The 15,359-nt window shown below is 44.2% G+C and overlaps 1 protein-coding gene across 1 annotated transcript in view; it reads right to left on the bottom strand.

Moving 5' to 3' along the window:
• Nucleotides 1-1,954: 1,954 nt before the first annotated feature.
• The window catches only part of LOC307204602 (maestro heat-like repeat-containing protein family member 7), a 371,363-nt gene continuing 357,958 nt past the window's right edge, over nt 1,955-15,359 (bottom strand). The window contains exons 7-13 of the mRNA XM_079956203.1: nt 5,307-5,461; nt 4,947-5,094; nt 4,455-4,636; nt 3,496-3,633; nt 3,077-3,191; nt 2,776-2,846; nt 1,955-2,468 (exon numbers count right to left, since the gene is read on the bottom strand). Of these exons, the coding sequence (XP_079812329.1) occupies nt 2,808-2,846; nt 3,077-3,191; nt 3,496-3,633; nt 4,455-4,636; nt 4,947-5,094; nt 5,307-5,461 (777 nt within the window). The 3' untranslated portion in view covers nt 1,955-2,468; nt 2,776-2,807. The remainder of the gene's footprint in view (nt 2,469-2,775; nt 2,847-3,076; nt 3,192-3,495; nt 3,634-4,454; nt 4,637-4,946; nt 5,095-5,306; nt 5,462-15,359) is intronic.

The raw sequence follows: 15,359 nt of genomic DNA, 5'->3' as shown, positions 1-15,359 counted from the left end.
AGAGGCAGCATCGCAGGTCGTCGAGGCTTTGACAGCCAGAAAAGGAAGAGGCAGTAGTGCAGGTCGTCGAGGCTTTGACAGCCAGAAAAGGCAGAGGCAGCAGCACAGATTGTCAAGGCTTTGACAGCCAGAAGAGGCAGAGGCAGCAGCGCAGATCGTCGAGGCTTTGACAGCCAGAAGCGGCAGAGGTAGCAGCGCAGATTGTTGAGGCTTTGACAGCCAGAAGGGGCAGCGGCAGCAGGTCGTCGAGGCTTTGACAGCCAGAAGCGTCAGCATCGCAGGTTGTCAAGGCTTCAACAGCCAGAAGAGGTGGAGGCAGCAGTGCAGGTCATCGAGGCTTTGACAGCCAGAAGAGGCAGAGGCAGCAGCGTAGATCGTTGAGGCTTTGACAGCCAGAAAAGGAAGAGGCAGCAGTGCAGGTCGTCGAGGCTTTGACAGCCAGGAGAGGCAGAGGCAGCAGCGATGATCGTTGAGGCTTTGACAGCCAGAAGGGGCAGCGGCAGCAGCGCAGGTCGTCAAGGCTTTAACAGCCAGAAGAGGCAGAGGCAGCAGCAAAGGTCATTGAGGTTTTGACAGCCAGAAGGGGCTGCGGCAGCAGAGCAGGTCGTTGAGGCTTTGACAGCCAGACGGGACAGCGGCAGCAGCAAAGGTCATTGAGTCGCTGACTTCCAGAAGAAGCAGAGGCAGCAGCACAGGTTGTCGAGGCTTTGACAACAAGAAGGGGCTGCGGCAGCAGCGCAGATTGTCGAGGATTTGACAGCCAGAAGAGGTGGAGGCAGCAGTGCAGCTCATCGAGACTTTGACAGCCAGAAGGGGCTGCGGCAGCAGTGCAGGTCATCAAGGCTTTGACAGCCAGACGGGACAGCGGCAGCAGCAAAGGTCATTGAGTCACTGACTTCCAGAAGAAGCAGAGGCAGCAGCACAGGTTGTCGAGGCTTTGACAACAAGAAGGGGCTGCGGCAGCAGCGCAGATTGTCGAGGATTTGACAGCCAGAAGAGGTGGAGGCAGCAGTGCAGCTCATCGAGATTTTGACAGCCAGAAGGGGCTGCGGCAGCAGTGCAGGTCGTCGAGGCTTTGACAGCCAGAAGAGGCGGAGGCAGCAGCGCAGGTTGTCGAGTCTTTGACAGCCAGAGGGGCAGCAGCAGCAGCGCAGGTCATCGAGGCTTTGACAGCCAGAAGAGGCGGAGGCAGCAGCGCAGATCGTTGAGGCTTTGACAGCCAGAAGGCGCAGCGGCAGCAGAACACGTTGTCGAGACTTTGACAGCCAGAAAAGGAAGAGGCAGCAGCACAGGTCGTCGAGGCTTTGACAGACAGAAGAGGCAGAGGCAGCAGCGCATATCGTTGAGGCCTTGACAGCCAGAAGGGGCTGTGGCAGCAGCGCAGGTCATCGAGGTTTGACAACAAGAAAAGGAAGAGGCAGCAGCGCAGGTCGTCAAGGCTTTGACAGCCAGAAAAGAAAGAGGCAGCAGTGCAGGTCGTCGAGGCTTTGACAGCCAGAAGAGGCAGAGGCAGCAGCACAGATTGTCGAGGCTTGGACAGCCAGAAGAGGCAGAGGCAGCAGCGCAGATCGTCGAGGCTTTGACAGCCAGAAGCGGCAGAGGCAGCAGCACAGATTGTCAAGGCTTTGACAGCCAGAAGGGGCAGCGGCAGCAGGTCATCGAGGCTTGGACAGCCAGAAGGGGCAGCAGCGCAGGTTGTCAAGGCTTTGACAGCCAGAAGAGGCGGAGGCAGAAAGAGGCAGCAGCGCATGTCGTCGAGGCTTTGACAGCCAGACAGGGCAGTGGCAGCAGCACAAGTGGTCTCACTGGCAGAGCCTAAGTGACACCAGATAAAGTTGAGCAATGGACTCAATCCTGATATTCACCTGAGATGGTGGTGCTTTGTTTTGACCCCCAGGCTTGTTGTGACCCATGGAAGGTATAGAGCTGCCGCCCCCCCCCTTATCAGACAACAAATATCATGTATTTCATAAGCATATATTTTCATGGTTTTACAGTTTTAGTGTGAGCTCAGTTTCTAAAAAGCACCTCTTGAACGGGTTATTTTGGGATTGATTCAGGTTGGCCCCCAAAGCAGCTCACTTCAGTTCAATGGTCTCCAGCAAGAAGCACCCAGCCACGCATGACCCCTCCTGCCCCTTCTCATCCCAACGTGGCTGCAGCAGAAGCTAGGCTGGTGCTTCCATTTGGAACTATGGAGTTCTCTGCTGGTTTCTGGTGGGCCTGGACCCCGCCTTCCAACCTCTAGGGCTGGGCATGGCCCTCCCAATCTAATTCACCTCTGCTCTCACAGTCAGGTACATTTTGGTGGGAAAGGGAAGGAAAGAGTATGAGCTGGTTGGAATCATGCTGAACCAAACACATCCTAAGCTGGGTCTGAACTGCAGGAGGGTTTGGACTTGGCTCATAAAGAGCATGAGATGACGCTTGAAACTGGAGAAATCTCTTCAGTTCAAAGACTTAGTGGCCTCAATAAATATATGAAAAAAGCTTATTTGGACGAGCAAAGAATTGTTGTTGTTGTTGTTGTTGTTGTTGTTGTTGTTGTTGTTGTTGTTATGTCTCCCCACCCCAATACATAGCGGAACAAAGAGAAAAAAAGATATATAATAAACCAGCAGACATACAAAAATCAATCTTTAAAGCAGGCAAAAATAAACACATATGAACTTATACCAGCTTTAAGGTGTTTCCAATAGTACATATAAAAATGTAATTTTAAGAAAAATCTTAGCCTTCCAAAGGTGAAGACTTGCTCATCCATTAATGGAATACCTGTATGATTGCTGCCTGCAGTAACTTGCGCACTAGGTCACGGAAGTGTCCGTATCGGAGTCAGACATCCCCTAAGTTGGAGCAAAGCCACTGTAAGTGCATCTTTTATTATGTATACATTCATCTTCTATCAAAAAAATACTGTCCATATATATTAGACATGATAGCAGTGAATGCAGCTGAAGTTGTACAATTAAATAAAAAATGTGTAAATACTAAAGAACATTTGACAGTTAAATTGTGAGGAATAAAGAAACCATTAGAAACATTAGAACAGGCATTCCCTGTTTCCAGTTCCTACCTCCAAGTAAAACGCCATGCCAATGGCTCTCTTCTTGTTGTTCGGACAGCACATATATTCCCGTGCCAATCGGGCAATCCTCTGGTACTGTTCTGTTGAGGAGGTGAACAAGGTCCTGAAACATAAGAGTAAGAGACAAAGAATTCACAAGTCTGAAGCTGGCAGGAAGAACCACCCAGCGTTCCTGCACAACAACAACCACCACCAGGTTACTTGAACGCTGAGCAGAGCCTCCCGCCTGCATTCGCTCCCTAAGACGCACACACATTTCCCCTTACTTTTTAGGAGGGGGAAAGTGCGTCTTATAGAGTGAACAATATGGTACATTTTCTGAAATAAATAAGAAGTTTATCCCCATTTCCCCAGAAAGCAGGCCTTGCTCTTCATGCCTCACCTGCCAGTCCTTTTCACCTTCTTACCTTGCCAGAAGACGAATGCCTTTGAAAAAGCTTTCTGGACTTGACAGCATATCCCAGCAGCTTTGCAACCCCAAAACCTCAAATTCGTCAAGGTATTCAGCACGCCCAATCAGTTGTTTCAGGGCCTGCACAGCGGTCCTGAGTCAAGTGAAGGAATTAAGAATATTATATTTTAAAAATTTGTATACTGCCCTTCACCCGTAGATCTCCGGGCAGTTCACAACATAAAAATGCAAGTTAAAAAGCACAAAATACAGAATAAAAACAAGAACCAAAGCAAACCAATAACTCCTCTCCCTCCAACAAACGCAGTTGAAAGGGCATAGGAGATTAATCAGCCAATGGCGTGAAGAGGACCATTTTTGCCTGGCATCTAAAGGCACCAGGCAAGCCTCCCTGGGGAGAGCAACCCACTAATGGGGAGCCACCACAGAAAAGGCCCCTTCTTGTGTGGAGGAGGCACGTGAAGAGGGGCTTCCGATGATGAGCGCAAGGTCTGGGTAGGTTCATCTGGGGAGTTTTAGGTCCTTGACATCTTGCAGTCCAACCCCAACCATCACCCCCTGCAGCCTCCCCCATGTTTCCAGCACAAGCGGCAACCTTTCGGCTGTGATGGAGACTTAAGGTTTCATGACACGTGAATCCCACCACACCCAAATCAGCCCATCGTGCGGGAGAGTCTCCAACATCCTCTCCCATCCTAGTGTCCTTCAGATGTTTTGGGCTACAATAACTCCCATCTTCAGCCCAGTTGTGCTGGCTGGGGCTGGTGGGAGTTGTGGTCCAAAGTGACTGAAGAGCACAGGGGTTGGGGAAGCCTGGGTCTCCTAGCTATCTAACCTAAGCAGAACCTCCATGTCCAAATGAAGCCTATCTCTTGGGGGAGGGCTGAGCCATCACCGCTATGGGTCAGAGAGAGAAGGGAGGGCCCCCCCCAAATGCATTAGCAGGTCCCTTACATCAGTGGATCGAGATGCGAAGAGGGCTCCGGGATTAGACTTGCCGCCCTCGAACCTCTTCTTCTCGCCTCATGGACAAAACAGATCTGAGTGCTAAGTGCAAACAGCAGGTGGTGGAACTTGCTCTTCAGGATACCTGCAGCCTCAGGGAACGACAGGATATGACACAGAGCGTTGGTAGCCTGGAGGGACAAGGACAGGAGAACGGCATTCAGCAGAGGTCATCGTCAGATCAAGATCTCAGACTCAGACACGACTCAGAGCCCCGGTCCATCTCCCTCAGTGTTGTCTACACTGACTAGCAGTGGCTGTCCAGGGTTTCAGGCAAGGAACTCCCCGACATGGAGATGCTGGGGCCCTTCTGCATACAAAGCAGGTGCTCACAGGATGGACCACTTATTAAGATGCACCCCCCTCCCAGCAAGAAGCCCCCAGCCCCATCCAGCTCCCATTCAAAACAATCCAGGAGAGAGAAAATGAGTGGTTTCGTACCGCCATTGGCATTTGAGAAGTGCTGCGTCGCCTGGAAGTGACTTCCGCTTTGGGGTCTTCATCCTGCAGCCTTTTCAGGAGGGGTCTCAGCAGCTTGACGCTGGAATACTGATCAGCGACCAAGGCCTTCCAGATCACCGTGGCACTTCTGTAATTTTTCAAAAGAGAATTTTTCCTTTTTCCTTTTCTTAAAAAAAGTCAGGCCTTTGATATTTTCTTTATATTGCACATACATTAGCAAAGAAAGAAACCACAACTCGGAACACAATTTTTTGCAAGTACGAAATTCAATATAAATAAATATAAATTAAGAAACCCCTTAAATCTACCCCTCCCCATTTTCACATCACAAAAACTTACTCATCACACTCCATCGAACAGTCCAACAGGCTGTCTACGACCGGCTGCATGCGCTTGGTGGCTAGGCTGACAATAGCCGAAAGTGTCACTTCCTTAGTGCGGGTGTCGGGGATCTGGTGGAGACGGTTGTAAATCTCCTTCACAACCATAGGCAGCTGGAAGAAGATAAAAGAAGACCAGGATGAGAAAGTGTGGTGAACCTGTTTCTATTTTGCTTAATGTATGTAGGGTTTGGTGTCAGCGTTACTCGTGCCGGTTCTCTGCCGTTCACTTGTGTTCCTTTGGTGGTAAGAGAGGTTGGGGTTGGCCTAGGGTGTGGTTGTTTGTTTGTGATTGGCTGTGGTGATCTTTGTTTTGAATCAATTCCAGTACCCTTTTGGTACTAGATTCTGGCTCCTGCAAAGTCAATACTAAATCATCAGCAAATGCTTTCAGTTTGTACTGTTTAGCACCCACTTGTATGCCTTTAACCAATTGGTCCTTTCTGATCATATTTAACAAAACCTCCAGGACCGATATAAAAAGCAATGGAGAGATTGGGCAACCTTGTCGTGTTCCTTTCTCAATCTTAAACTCTTCTGTCACTGCATTGTTCACAATTAATTTTGCCTTTTGTTCTGAATAAATTGCACCTATACCATTTTCAAAACCTTGACCTACCCCCATCCCCTGTAGATTCTTCTTCATAAAACTCCAAGAAATGTTGTCAAAGGCCTTCTCTGCATCCACAAAAATCAAAACTGCCTTAGTATTGATATTCACTTGTAATTTTTCTAGAATATAAATTATATTCCTCGTATTATCAGACAAATGTCTGCCCGGGAGAAAGCCCGCTTGGTCTTTATGAATTTCTTCTACTAACACCCTTTTTAATCTTTTAGCCAAAATATCTGCAAAAATTTTGTAATCTTCCATTCTATTTCCTGGTTCATCAATTTCATATATTGTACTTGATATAACTTTATCTCTTTCAGGATCTCCTGTGATTTTGGTTTTGCTCTCAGCTTCTTTTCTCCTTCCTTTATTTTTTCCAAGATTTTATCCTTTTTTTCATTTTGGGTTCTCTTCTTAATTGCATTCTGTTGTATCAGGAATCCTCTCATAACTGCCTTACTTGCATTCCAGATTACTCTTTTTTCCACTGTTGTGTTCATACTTATCTCAAAGTAGTCTCTCAGAGTTTTTTGGGCCGCCTTCATCACTTCTTCATTCCTAAACAAAGTATCATTCATCCTCTATCTGAAGGAACCAATTGGCGTCAATTTCATTTCCATCTTCACTGCATTATGATCAGAACAAGTCTTGGGGCAAATCTCCACTTTGCTGGTCTTTGGAGCCAGTCCTCTAGTTACCCAGATTTGGTCAATTCTTGTCCATGTCATTTTAGGCTCGGAGAAGAAAGTTCCCTCTCTTCCCAGAGGATTCTTTATTATTCTCCAAATATCAACTAAGTCCATATTTTCAGTCATGTCAAAAAAAGGTTTTTGGTAGTCTACCATCTTTGGTGACTACCTGTCTCTGAGCCTTATCCATATTTGTAGACACCACTCCATTCATGTCTCCCATCAAGATCATATTGTAATCCATATAGTGCATCAGGGTCTCATGTAGTTTCTTAAAAAATTCCGATTTTCCTTCATTTGGTGCATAGATGCCTACTATCAAGAATTGCTCTCCTTGTGATTGAATTTCAATTGCAACAAATCTTCCTTGGTCATCTTTGAATATAAATTTCGGTGATAGGCTTTCTTTTGCATAAAGAACTACTCCTCTTTTTTTAACTTTATCTGATGAGATAAATTCATGACCCTAATCTTTTGTTGCTCAATATCTTCCTGTGTAGCCTTATCACATGTGTTTCTTGTAGACAAATCAAATCCAATTGTTCTTTTTTTAATAAATGAAAGACTCTCTGCCTCTTTTCCGGGGAGTTCAGTCCATTCACATTCCAGCTCAACACTTGCAACGCCACAGTGTAATTACTCTGCTTTTTCTCCAAATGCTTGCTCTTCTTCTGTTGGTAATGTTGACGGCAGGTTCACTGGGGGAGTCCAATCCAAAAGATAATGCTGCTATCTCCACTATTCCTTTATTTGGTGATCTTCTATCCAATGCTCTTTGCTCAAGTCCTCTATCTGGTGATTTCCTGTTTGGTGCTGTCAGAGCTGCCTCTAGGTCCCAGCTCACAGAGGACCAACGCTAGGCTGTAGTAATGTACAAAAGTCTTTATTGAAGTTCAGTTTCCATTTCAAAGCCACAGCGTGCAGCCCTACGTCTTAAACCCTAGATCGGCGAAGTCCCGTCTGAGTCCCCTCCCCTATGACACCAGTTTAAGATCCTAGCCCTGCTCCACCTTTTACGCTGCTCTCTACTCCTCTGGGTCCTCCTGCCCGCTGGGGCATTGCCCTTTCTGGACTCTTCCGACGCTGAGTCGCTTAGCTCCTCCCCCTCCCTCCGGCAGGCTTTAGCACCCGGTTCCCAATCGTCATTCTCTGCTGTCCCGCGCTCCTGTACATTTGAACTTGCCTCTCGCGCCAGCCCAGTGACCTTTCTCCTAACCGTTACACTACTTCGGTCACTGCTTCCCTCTTCCGGGACACTGGCCGGATCTGACCTCTCCTCCGTTGTCCGACTTTCTGATGGAGGCGTGGTCAGCCCTGCCTTATCTTCTCTCCCTGGTGGGGAATGCACTGGCCCCGATCCTTGGGACTCTTCCCCCCCACTACGCTCTGGTGGGGAAGCTGGTCCTGATTTCCAACTGCTGCTCTGGGAGTCCCCGCTGGCCCCTTGCTTCTGGGGTGTCCCCCTTGGGTCCCCCCTTGCCCTGCCCATCGGCGCCCCAATCTGTGAATCTTCCGATTCGCTGGAGAGGCTCATGGAATCCCTCGGTCCACTGTCCTCTTCTACGCTCCCCTCGGATTCTTCCTGTCAGGGACTCAGTGGGAGCGCAGGGAGGAGAGGAGATGGAGAGCGAGGGGGAGCAATCCGAGGCAGCGTAGGAGAAGATGACAGCAGCCCGATAGATTCCATGAGCCTCTCCAGCGAATCGGAAGATTCACAGAAGGGGGCGCCGATGAGCAGGGCAAGGGGGGACCCAAGGGGGACACCCCAGAAGCAAGGGGCCAGCGGGGACTCCCAGAGCAGCAGTTGGAAATCAGGACCAGCTTCCCCACCAGAGCGTAGTGGGGGGGGGGAGGAGTCCCAGGTATCAGAGCCCACATATGCACCACCAGCAAGAGAAGATGAGTCAGGGTTGGCTACGCCTCCATCGGAGAGCGAGGGAACGGTCAAGAGGAAAGTTGCAGGCTGGGCGCGCGCGCCAAGTTCAAATGTACAGGCGAGCGGCACAGAAGGTAGCCCGGATAGGGAACCAGGTCCTAAAGCCCGCCGGAAGGAGGGGGAAGAATCATCAGGGTCAGCGTCAGAGGAGTCCAGAAAGGATGAAACCCTAGCGGGCAGGAGGGCCCAGAGGAGAAAGGAACTTAGGAAGAGGTGGAGCAAAGCGAGAGTGTTAAACTGGTGTGGAAGGGGCGGAGACTCAGACGGGACTTCGCCGGTCTAAGGTCGAGACGTAGAGCTGCGCGCTGCGGCTTTAAAATGGAAACTGAACCTCAATAAAGACTTTTGTACATAGGACGTCCGGGACGCCGCGGCCGCTGAAAAGGAGTGTGAGATAACTCCTCTGGGGGAGTCTCAAACAGCATGGAGATTTAGAGGGGTCGCGAAGGCTACGTGAACCCTGAAACCACAGGAGGGAATCCTGCGGGACAAGGTACCCTGCGACGCTGCCTGTGCTCGCCTGTGTTGCCGGTGTTTAACAAGGCTGGAGCTGCAGTGTAAAGGGGAGGCAACAGACTCCATGCTGTGAAGCCTCAAACTCCGAGGGAAAGCGGCGGACCTCCAACAACAGCGGAGAAGCTGGGAAGTAGCTATAAATCACTGTGGAAAAAGCAGTGGGGATAAAGAAATACTGGAAATTACTTAGATAAGATTAAAGGAACGTTTTGATAAGAACCCAGCGGAGAAGAAATAATTGGTGAAAAGGAGGAGGAGTCCATTCCTGGCGGTAAGGTGAAAAGAAAGTATAGCAAGACGCTGGCAGAGAGGAAACAAAAGAGGAAAAGAGGAAACAAGCTGCCAGTGAGTGTGTGGTGGAAAGACCTCAGACACAAAGTATAAAGTGTCAGAGGCAAGGTAACAGTTGAACTACTATATCGACTAGGGAGAGGGGAAAAAGACTTTTCTGTTTCATCGGGACGGAGAGCGCTTTAATCAGCACGGGTTTCGGTGGAGGACTTTTGCTTTTAAACCTCAGGATTGGGGAGAATTGGGACTTAAACGGAGTGTGGAATATAGGTGCCTTAGCAGCGCTCTGTGTTTAAAGACAGGGACTGTGAGACTGTGTTTAAAGTTTGCTTAAAGATGGTGAGACTGTGAAAGGACTGCCATATTGAGTGAGTTAAAGGGGACCCGCCTTCTTCATCCCCAACCGGATACGTTTTTGAGCTTCAGAGACAGCTGTGATTCTCTTGATTCTTCGGGACTTAAAGAGACATACACCCCGGGATGCAAAGTTAAAGAATACGTTTTCGCAGGACCTTGCTTATGAGTTTGAGAACCCCCTGAATCTGGAAGTGTTTCTGGAGGTTCAGGTGTTTACTACATTTAATTATAAGACTCTGAGGATTTAAATACGTGTCTGAATTTAGGTACAGGTAAAACTGTATTATTAATATCTGATCTTAATTAAGGGTTAATTTTTGTGCTGTACCAATTTAGTCAATTTTGGACTCTTGTTGCAATATCTGAGAGACGTTAACCTTGTTAACCTTGTTACCTCTATATCTTACCCACATAGTATATTACATTATACAGTATACTAGGAAGAACTAAACTTAAATATACAAATGCCGAACGGTTCTAAGAAGGGGGTGGCAACACCAGCGGAAAGGAGGCCTTCAAAACAAGAAGAGGGGAAGGAGGCAAGAGATATTAGAGATTATGACAACTTGATGGCCGAAATAAGAAAAGAATTTAAAAATAATGAACAGTATATTGAGAGAAAATTGATGGAGGTACAAGATACTCTAGACAAAAAATTGGAGGAAGTGGTAGGGGAACTGAAAGGGAAAGTTAAGGATCTCTCGGTAAAAGCTAAGGTTTTGGAGGATTCAGTGAAAAGGGTTCAAAAGGACACAAAAGACAGTAGGAAAGAGATGGACAGGATTAGATTAGAAGTTAAAGAAATAGGAGCAACACAGGAAGAGTTGTTGGACAACATGGCTATGACGCAGATGCGTCAAAATCAATCTAACCTAAAACTTAGAGGAATACCAGAGGATTTAAATGAGAATATTAGAGTTAAAGTGGTGAAAGAGCTGGCAATATGGCTAGATAGAAAAGAAGAAGAGATAAACCATTGCTTGGTAAACATATTTCAAATAAGAACAAAATCGGCCAAGGCCAGAGGGAAAAAATTGCCAGGAGATGTAATAGCCATGTTTAACTCATTGGAGATAAGAAACGAAATTTTGAAACAGAACTATGTCAAAAGGTTATATATTGAAGAAAACCCAATTATTATTTACAAAGAGATTCCTTCGAGATTTCTTCGAAGGAGGGACCCATATAAAAAATTAACAAATCAACTGAAGAAAAATGGGATCTTGTATAGATGGGAGTTTCCGGAAGGTATTTCATTCTATTTCAAAGAAAAAAAGTTTAAACTGTCCACTATCTCAGAACTTCAAAAATTTGCAAGGAGATACGAGAAGGACCTGGGGAAAATGATGGGGGAGGAGGAGGTAGAGAACCAGCAAGGAGAAGAAAAAGGAGGGAGTGAAGAAGAAGAAAGAGAGGAGAGCTCAATAGGAGAAAGAGAAGAACTAGAGGAAGGAGACAAAGAACACTAAATTGTACATAGGTTTAATAAGTTAATTAAATAGTATATAACAGATGGCATTAAAAATACTAAACTGGAATGTGAATGGACTGAACAATAAAAATAAAAGGAATCAGATTACTCACATATTACTGAAAAAGAACTGTGACTTAATATGTCTCCAAGAGACGCACATAATAAATAAGCATAAGAGATTACTAAGCAATAAGAGATTGGGAATAGATTTTGTGACATCAGATAGAGTGAAGAAAAGAGGGGTGGTAATATACATAAAGGAAAAATATGATCCACAATTATTATACAAAGATGACCAAGGGAGAGTAGTCATTGTTCAAATGGTGTTTCAGGGAGAAAAAATAATTGTTGTGGGAATATATGCCCCAAATGATAAAAAATCAGCCTTTTATTTGGAATTAGGAGACAAATTGATGGAATGGATGGACCAAAAAATGATATTGATGGGTGACTTTAACGGGGTGGTGTCCCCAAACCTAGATAAGTCAACAAAAAAACAGGAGAAGAAGGAAGGTAAATTACCGAGATCCTTCTTTGATATGGCAAAAAATCTGGGACTGATTGATGCGTGGAGACTTAAAAACCCCACTACAAAACAGTATACTTTCTTCTCAAACCCAAATCAGAGTTGGGGGAGAATAGACAGCATTTGGATTTCGAAGGAACTAACTCAAAATCTAACTAAATCGGAAATTCTTCCAAGAACTATATCTGATCATAATGCGGTCTCCATTGAGCTAAAAGGTAGAGATATCCGAACGGTTAGATGGAGGATGAATGAATTTTTATTTAATGATCAGAAGATTGTAAATAAGGCAATAGAGACAATAGAAGACTATTTTAAATGGAATTTAAATGGGGAAATTGCTATAGAGACTGTGTGGGACGCAGGAAAGGCAGTTATGAGGGGCTTCTTAATACAGAAAAATAGTCAAGTAAGAAAAGAAAAAGAGACAAAGAAGGAACAGATCCTAACACAGATTATGGAAAATGAAAGAAAGTTGACTATCAACCCCAATGAGGAGATCACAAAACAGAATATAAAGATATTACAAGCTAAATTTTCTACAATAATCGACCAAGAGGTAGAATGGAAAATTAAAATGATGAATCAGAGAACGTTTGAGTCAGCAAATAAGATAGGAAAATACCTGGCGTGGCAAATAAGAGAAAGAAGAAAACAAAATACGATTAGTAGGATAAGGGAAGGAGAAAGGATTGTGGAAGAGCCAAAAGAGATAAGAAAGATATTTCAAAAATATTACAAGGATTTATATAAAAGAGGAAAGGAAACAAAGCAAGAAATAGACCACTTTTTACAAGTGCATCACCTAAAACGAATTTCAAAAGAAGAAAATGAGATATTAGACCAGACAATTACTCAAGAAGAGATAAAAAAGGCTATTAAAAGGATGAAAAGTGGGAAAGTCCCAGGGCCAGATGGCCTTTCGGCCAAATATTATAAAACATTAAGTAACCAAATATCCCCAGTGCTAGGAGAAGTGATGAATAATATATTAAAGGAAGGAAGGATCCCGAACACCTGGAAGGAAGCATATATTACTTTGATTCCTAAAAAAGATGCAGATACTCTGGAAGTGAAAAACTATAGGCCAATTTCATTATTAAATAATGATTATAAACTATTCACAGATATAATGGCAGAAAGACTAAAAAAGGTTTTGAACAACAAAATACATAAAGATCAAACGGGTTTCCTTCCAGGGAGGCAATTAAGGGAAAATGTAAGGAATCTGATAGATATTATTGAATATTTGGATATGAGTATAGACAGACAAGCGGCCTTGGTATTTATAGACGCTGAAAAGGCGTTTGATAACATCTCATGGGAGTTCTTGAAGAAAAGTCTGGAAACGATGGGAATGGGAGAGAAATTTAGAAGAGGGATAGAAGCAATATACAAGGAACAGAAGGCAAAATTGGTAATAAACAACACCACAACAGAATATTTTGGTATATATAAAGGAACTAGACAGGGTTGCCCCCTGTCCCCTTTACTGTTTATAACGGTACTAGAAATACTGAATGAGAGACTGAGGGGGGCAACAGAAATAAAAGGAGTGCAGGTAGGAAAGAGGGAATATAAAATCAAGGCCTTCGCAGATGACATCGTACTAACTTTAGAAGACCCAAAAAAGAGTGTAAAAGAAGCTTTACTAAAGATTGACGAATTTGGAGCCGTGGCAGGACTTAAGATAAATAAAAATAAAACCAAAATGTTGGTTAAAAATTTAACAAAGGAAGAAATAATAGATTTAGAGAGAAGGACGGAAATTGCAGTAGTTAAGAAAGTGAAGTATCTTGGGATATGGGTCACAGCTAAGAACATAAATTTATATAAGGATAACTATGATGTCACCTGGAGGAGTATAAAGAAAGACATGGAATTTTGGGGGAGGATGAAACTCTCCTTTTTGGGGAGGATAGCTGTTGTCAAAATGAATATTCTGCCTAGAATGCTATTTCTATTTCAGACCATCCCCATACTTAAAGACCTAAAACAATGTAAAGAGTGGCAGAGAGTCTTGGCAAAGTATATCTGGCAGGGGAAAAGGCCACGGATAAAAATGAAAATTTTGATAGATAAAAAAGAAAGAGGGGGCTTTTCTCTCCCGGATCTAAGTCTATACTACGAAGCGGCCTGTATACTTTGGTTAAAAGATTGGATAAAACTGGAGAATAGAGATCTACTGGATTTAGAAGGCTTTAATAATTGGTACGGATGGCATTCGTACCTTTGGTATGGGAAAGTGAAGGTCCACAAGAGCTTTCTAAATCATATTTTTAGAGGACCTTTATACCAATCATGGGAAAGGAATAAAAATCTCCTTGAAAGAAAGACCCCATGGTGGATCTCACCAATTGAGGCTTTAACGGTGAAGAAAACAAACATGGAGGAAAAAAACGCCACCTATGAGGAAATGTTAAGAAAAACAGACCAAGGGCCAAGACTTAGACCTTATGAAGAGATAAAAAATCTATTCACTGGGTGGTTGCAATACCACCAGGTGAATGACTTGCTAAAAGAGGACAAGAAGAAGTTGGGTTTTGATGACAAAAAATCAAAATTCAATGTAGAAGTAATAGAAGGTAAAAACAAAACCCTATCTAGAATCTATGACATACTTTTAGAGTGGTATACAAAGGACGAGGAGGTGAAGGAGGCAATGATTAAATGGGCAATTGACTTTGGTTATAATATCGATTTTGAAAGGTGGCTGGAAGTGTGGAATTGTAATATAAAGTTTACAGCATGTATGTCTCTGAGAGAAAATGTTTGGAAGATGCTATATAGGTGGTACCACACCCCTGTGAAGTTGGCCAAAATGTATAGACTAAAAGATAAGAAATGCTGGAAATGTGGGGAGGTGGAGGGTGACCTATATCATCTATGGTGGACATGCAAAAAGGTGAAAGGCTTTTGGGAATCGGTTTACAATGAGCTTAAAAGAATATTTAAATACACTTTTCCCAAAAGACCCGAAGCCTTTTTGCTGGGAATGACGGGTAAAGATATTAAGAAAGAAGATAGAACGATATTCCTCTATGCCACCACAGCAGCGAGAATTTTATTGGCACAATATTGGAAAGTGGAAACTATCCCCAATATAAATGATTGGCAAATTAAAATGATAAATTATGCTGAGCTTGATAAATTAACAGGTAAATTAAGAGACCACGATGAACAGAAATCTCTGAATAATTGGAGTAAATACTGGAACTATATTGGAATAAATGCTTAATGTGATTGGCGGGGTCAGAACAATACTACCAGCGTGTGAATTTAGGCCTATAGATTAAAAATCAAATACGTAATGGAAGCAGATATTTGATACTTACCAAAAGGACGGAAGGAAGTCCAGGAGGTGGTTTTTGCGTGTTTTGTTTTTTGTTTTTAAATCGTTTACTGTTTTGTGAAACAGCCAGATTAATCTATCTTTGTATAGTTAGAGAGAGGAAAAAGTTGGCTTGTATATCCTGACGCTTTTTTTTTTTTTTGTTATAATTTTTTCTTTTGTATCTGTTTGTATGTTTGTTATGTGTATAACCTCAATAAAAATGTATTTGGAAAAAAAAAAAAGACTTTTGTACATAACTACAGCCTAGCGTTGGTC

Source organism: Podarcis cretensis (genome assembly GCF_951804945.1).
Source record: "Podarcis cretensis genome assembly, chromosome: 15".
Lineage (NCBI taxonomy): Eukaryota > Metazoa > Chordata > Lepidosauria > Squamata > Lacertidae > Podarcis > Podarcis cretensis.
The sequence above is the reverse complement of the archived record's forward strand: the minus strand, read 5'-3'. Positions and strand labels throughout refer to the sequence as shown.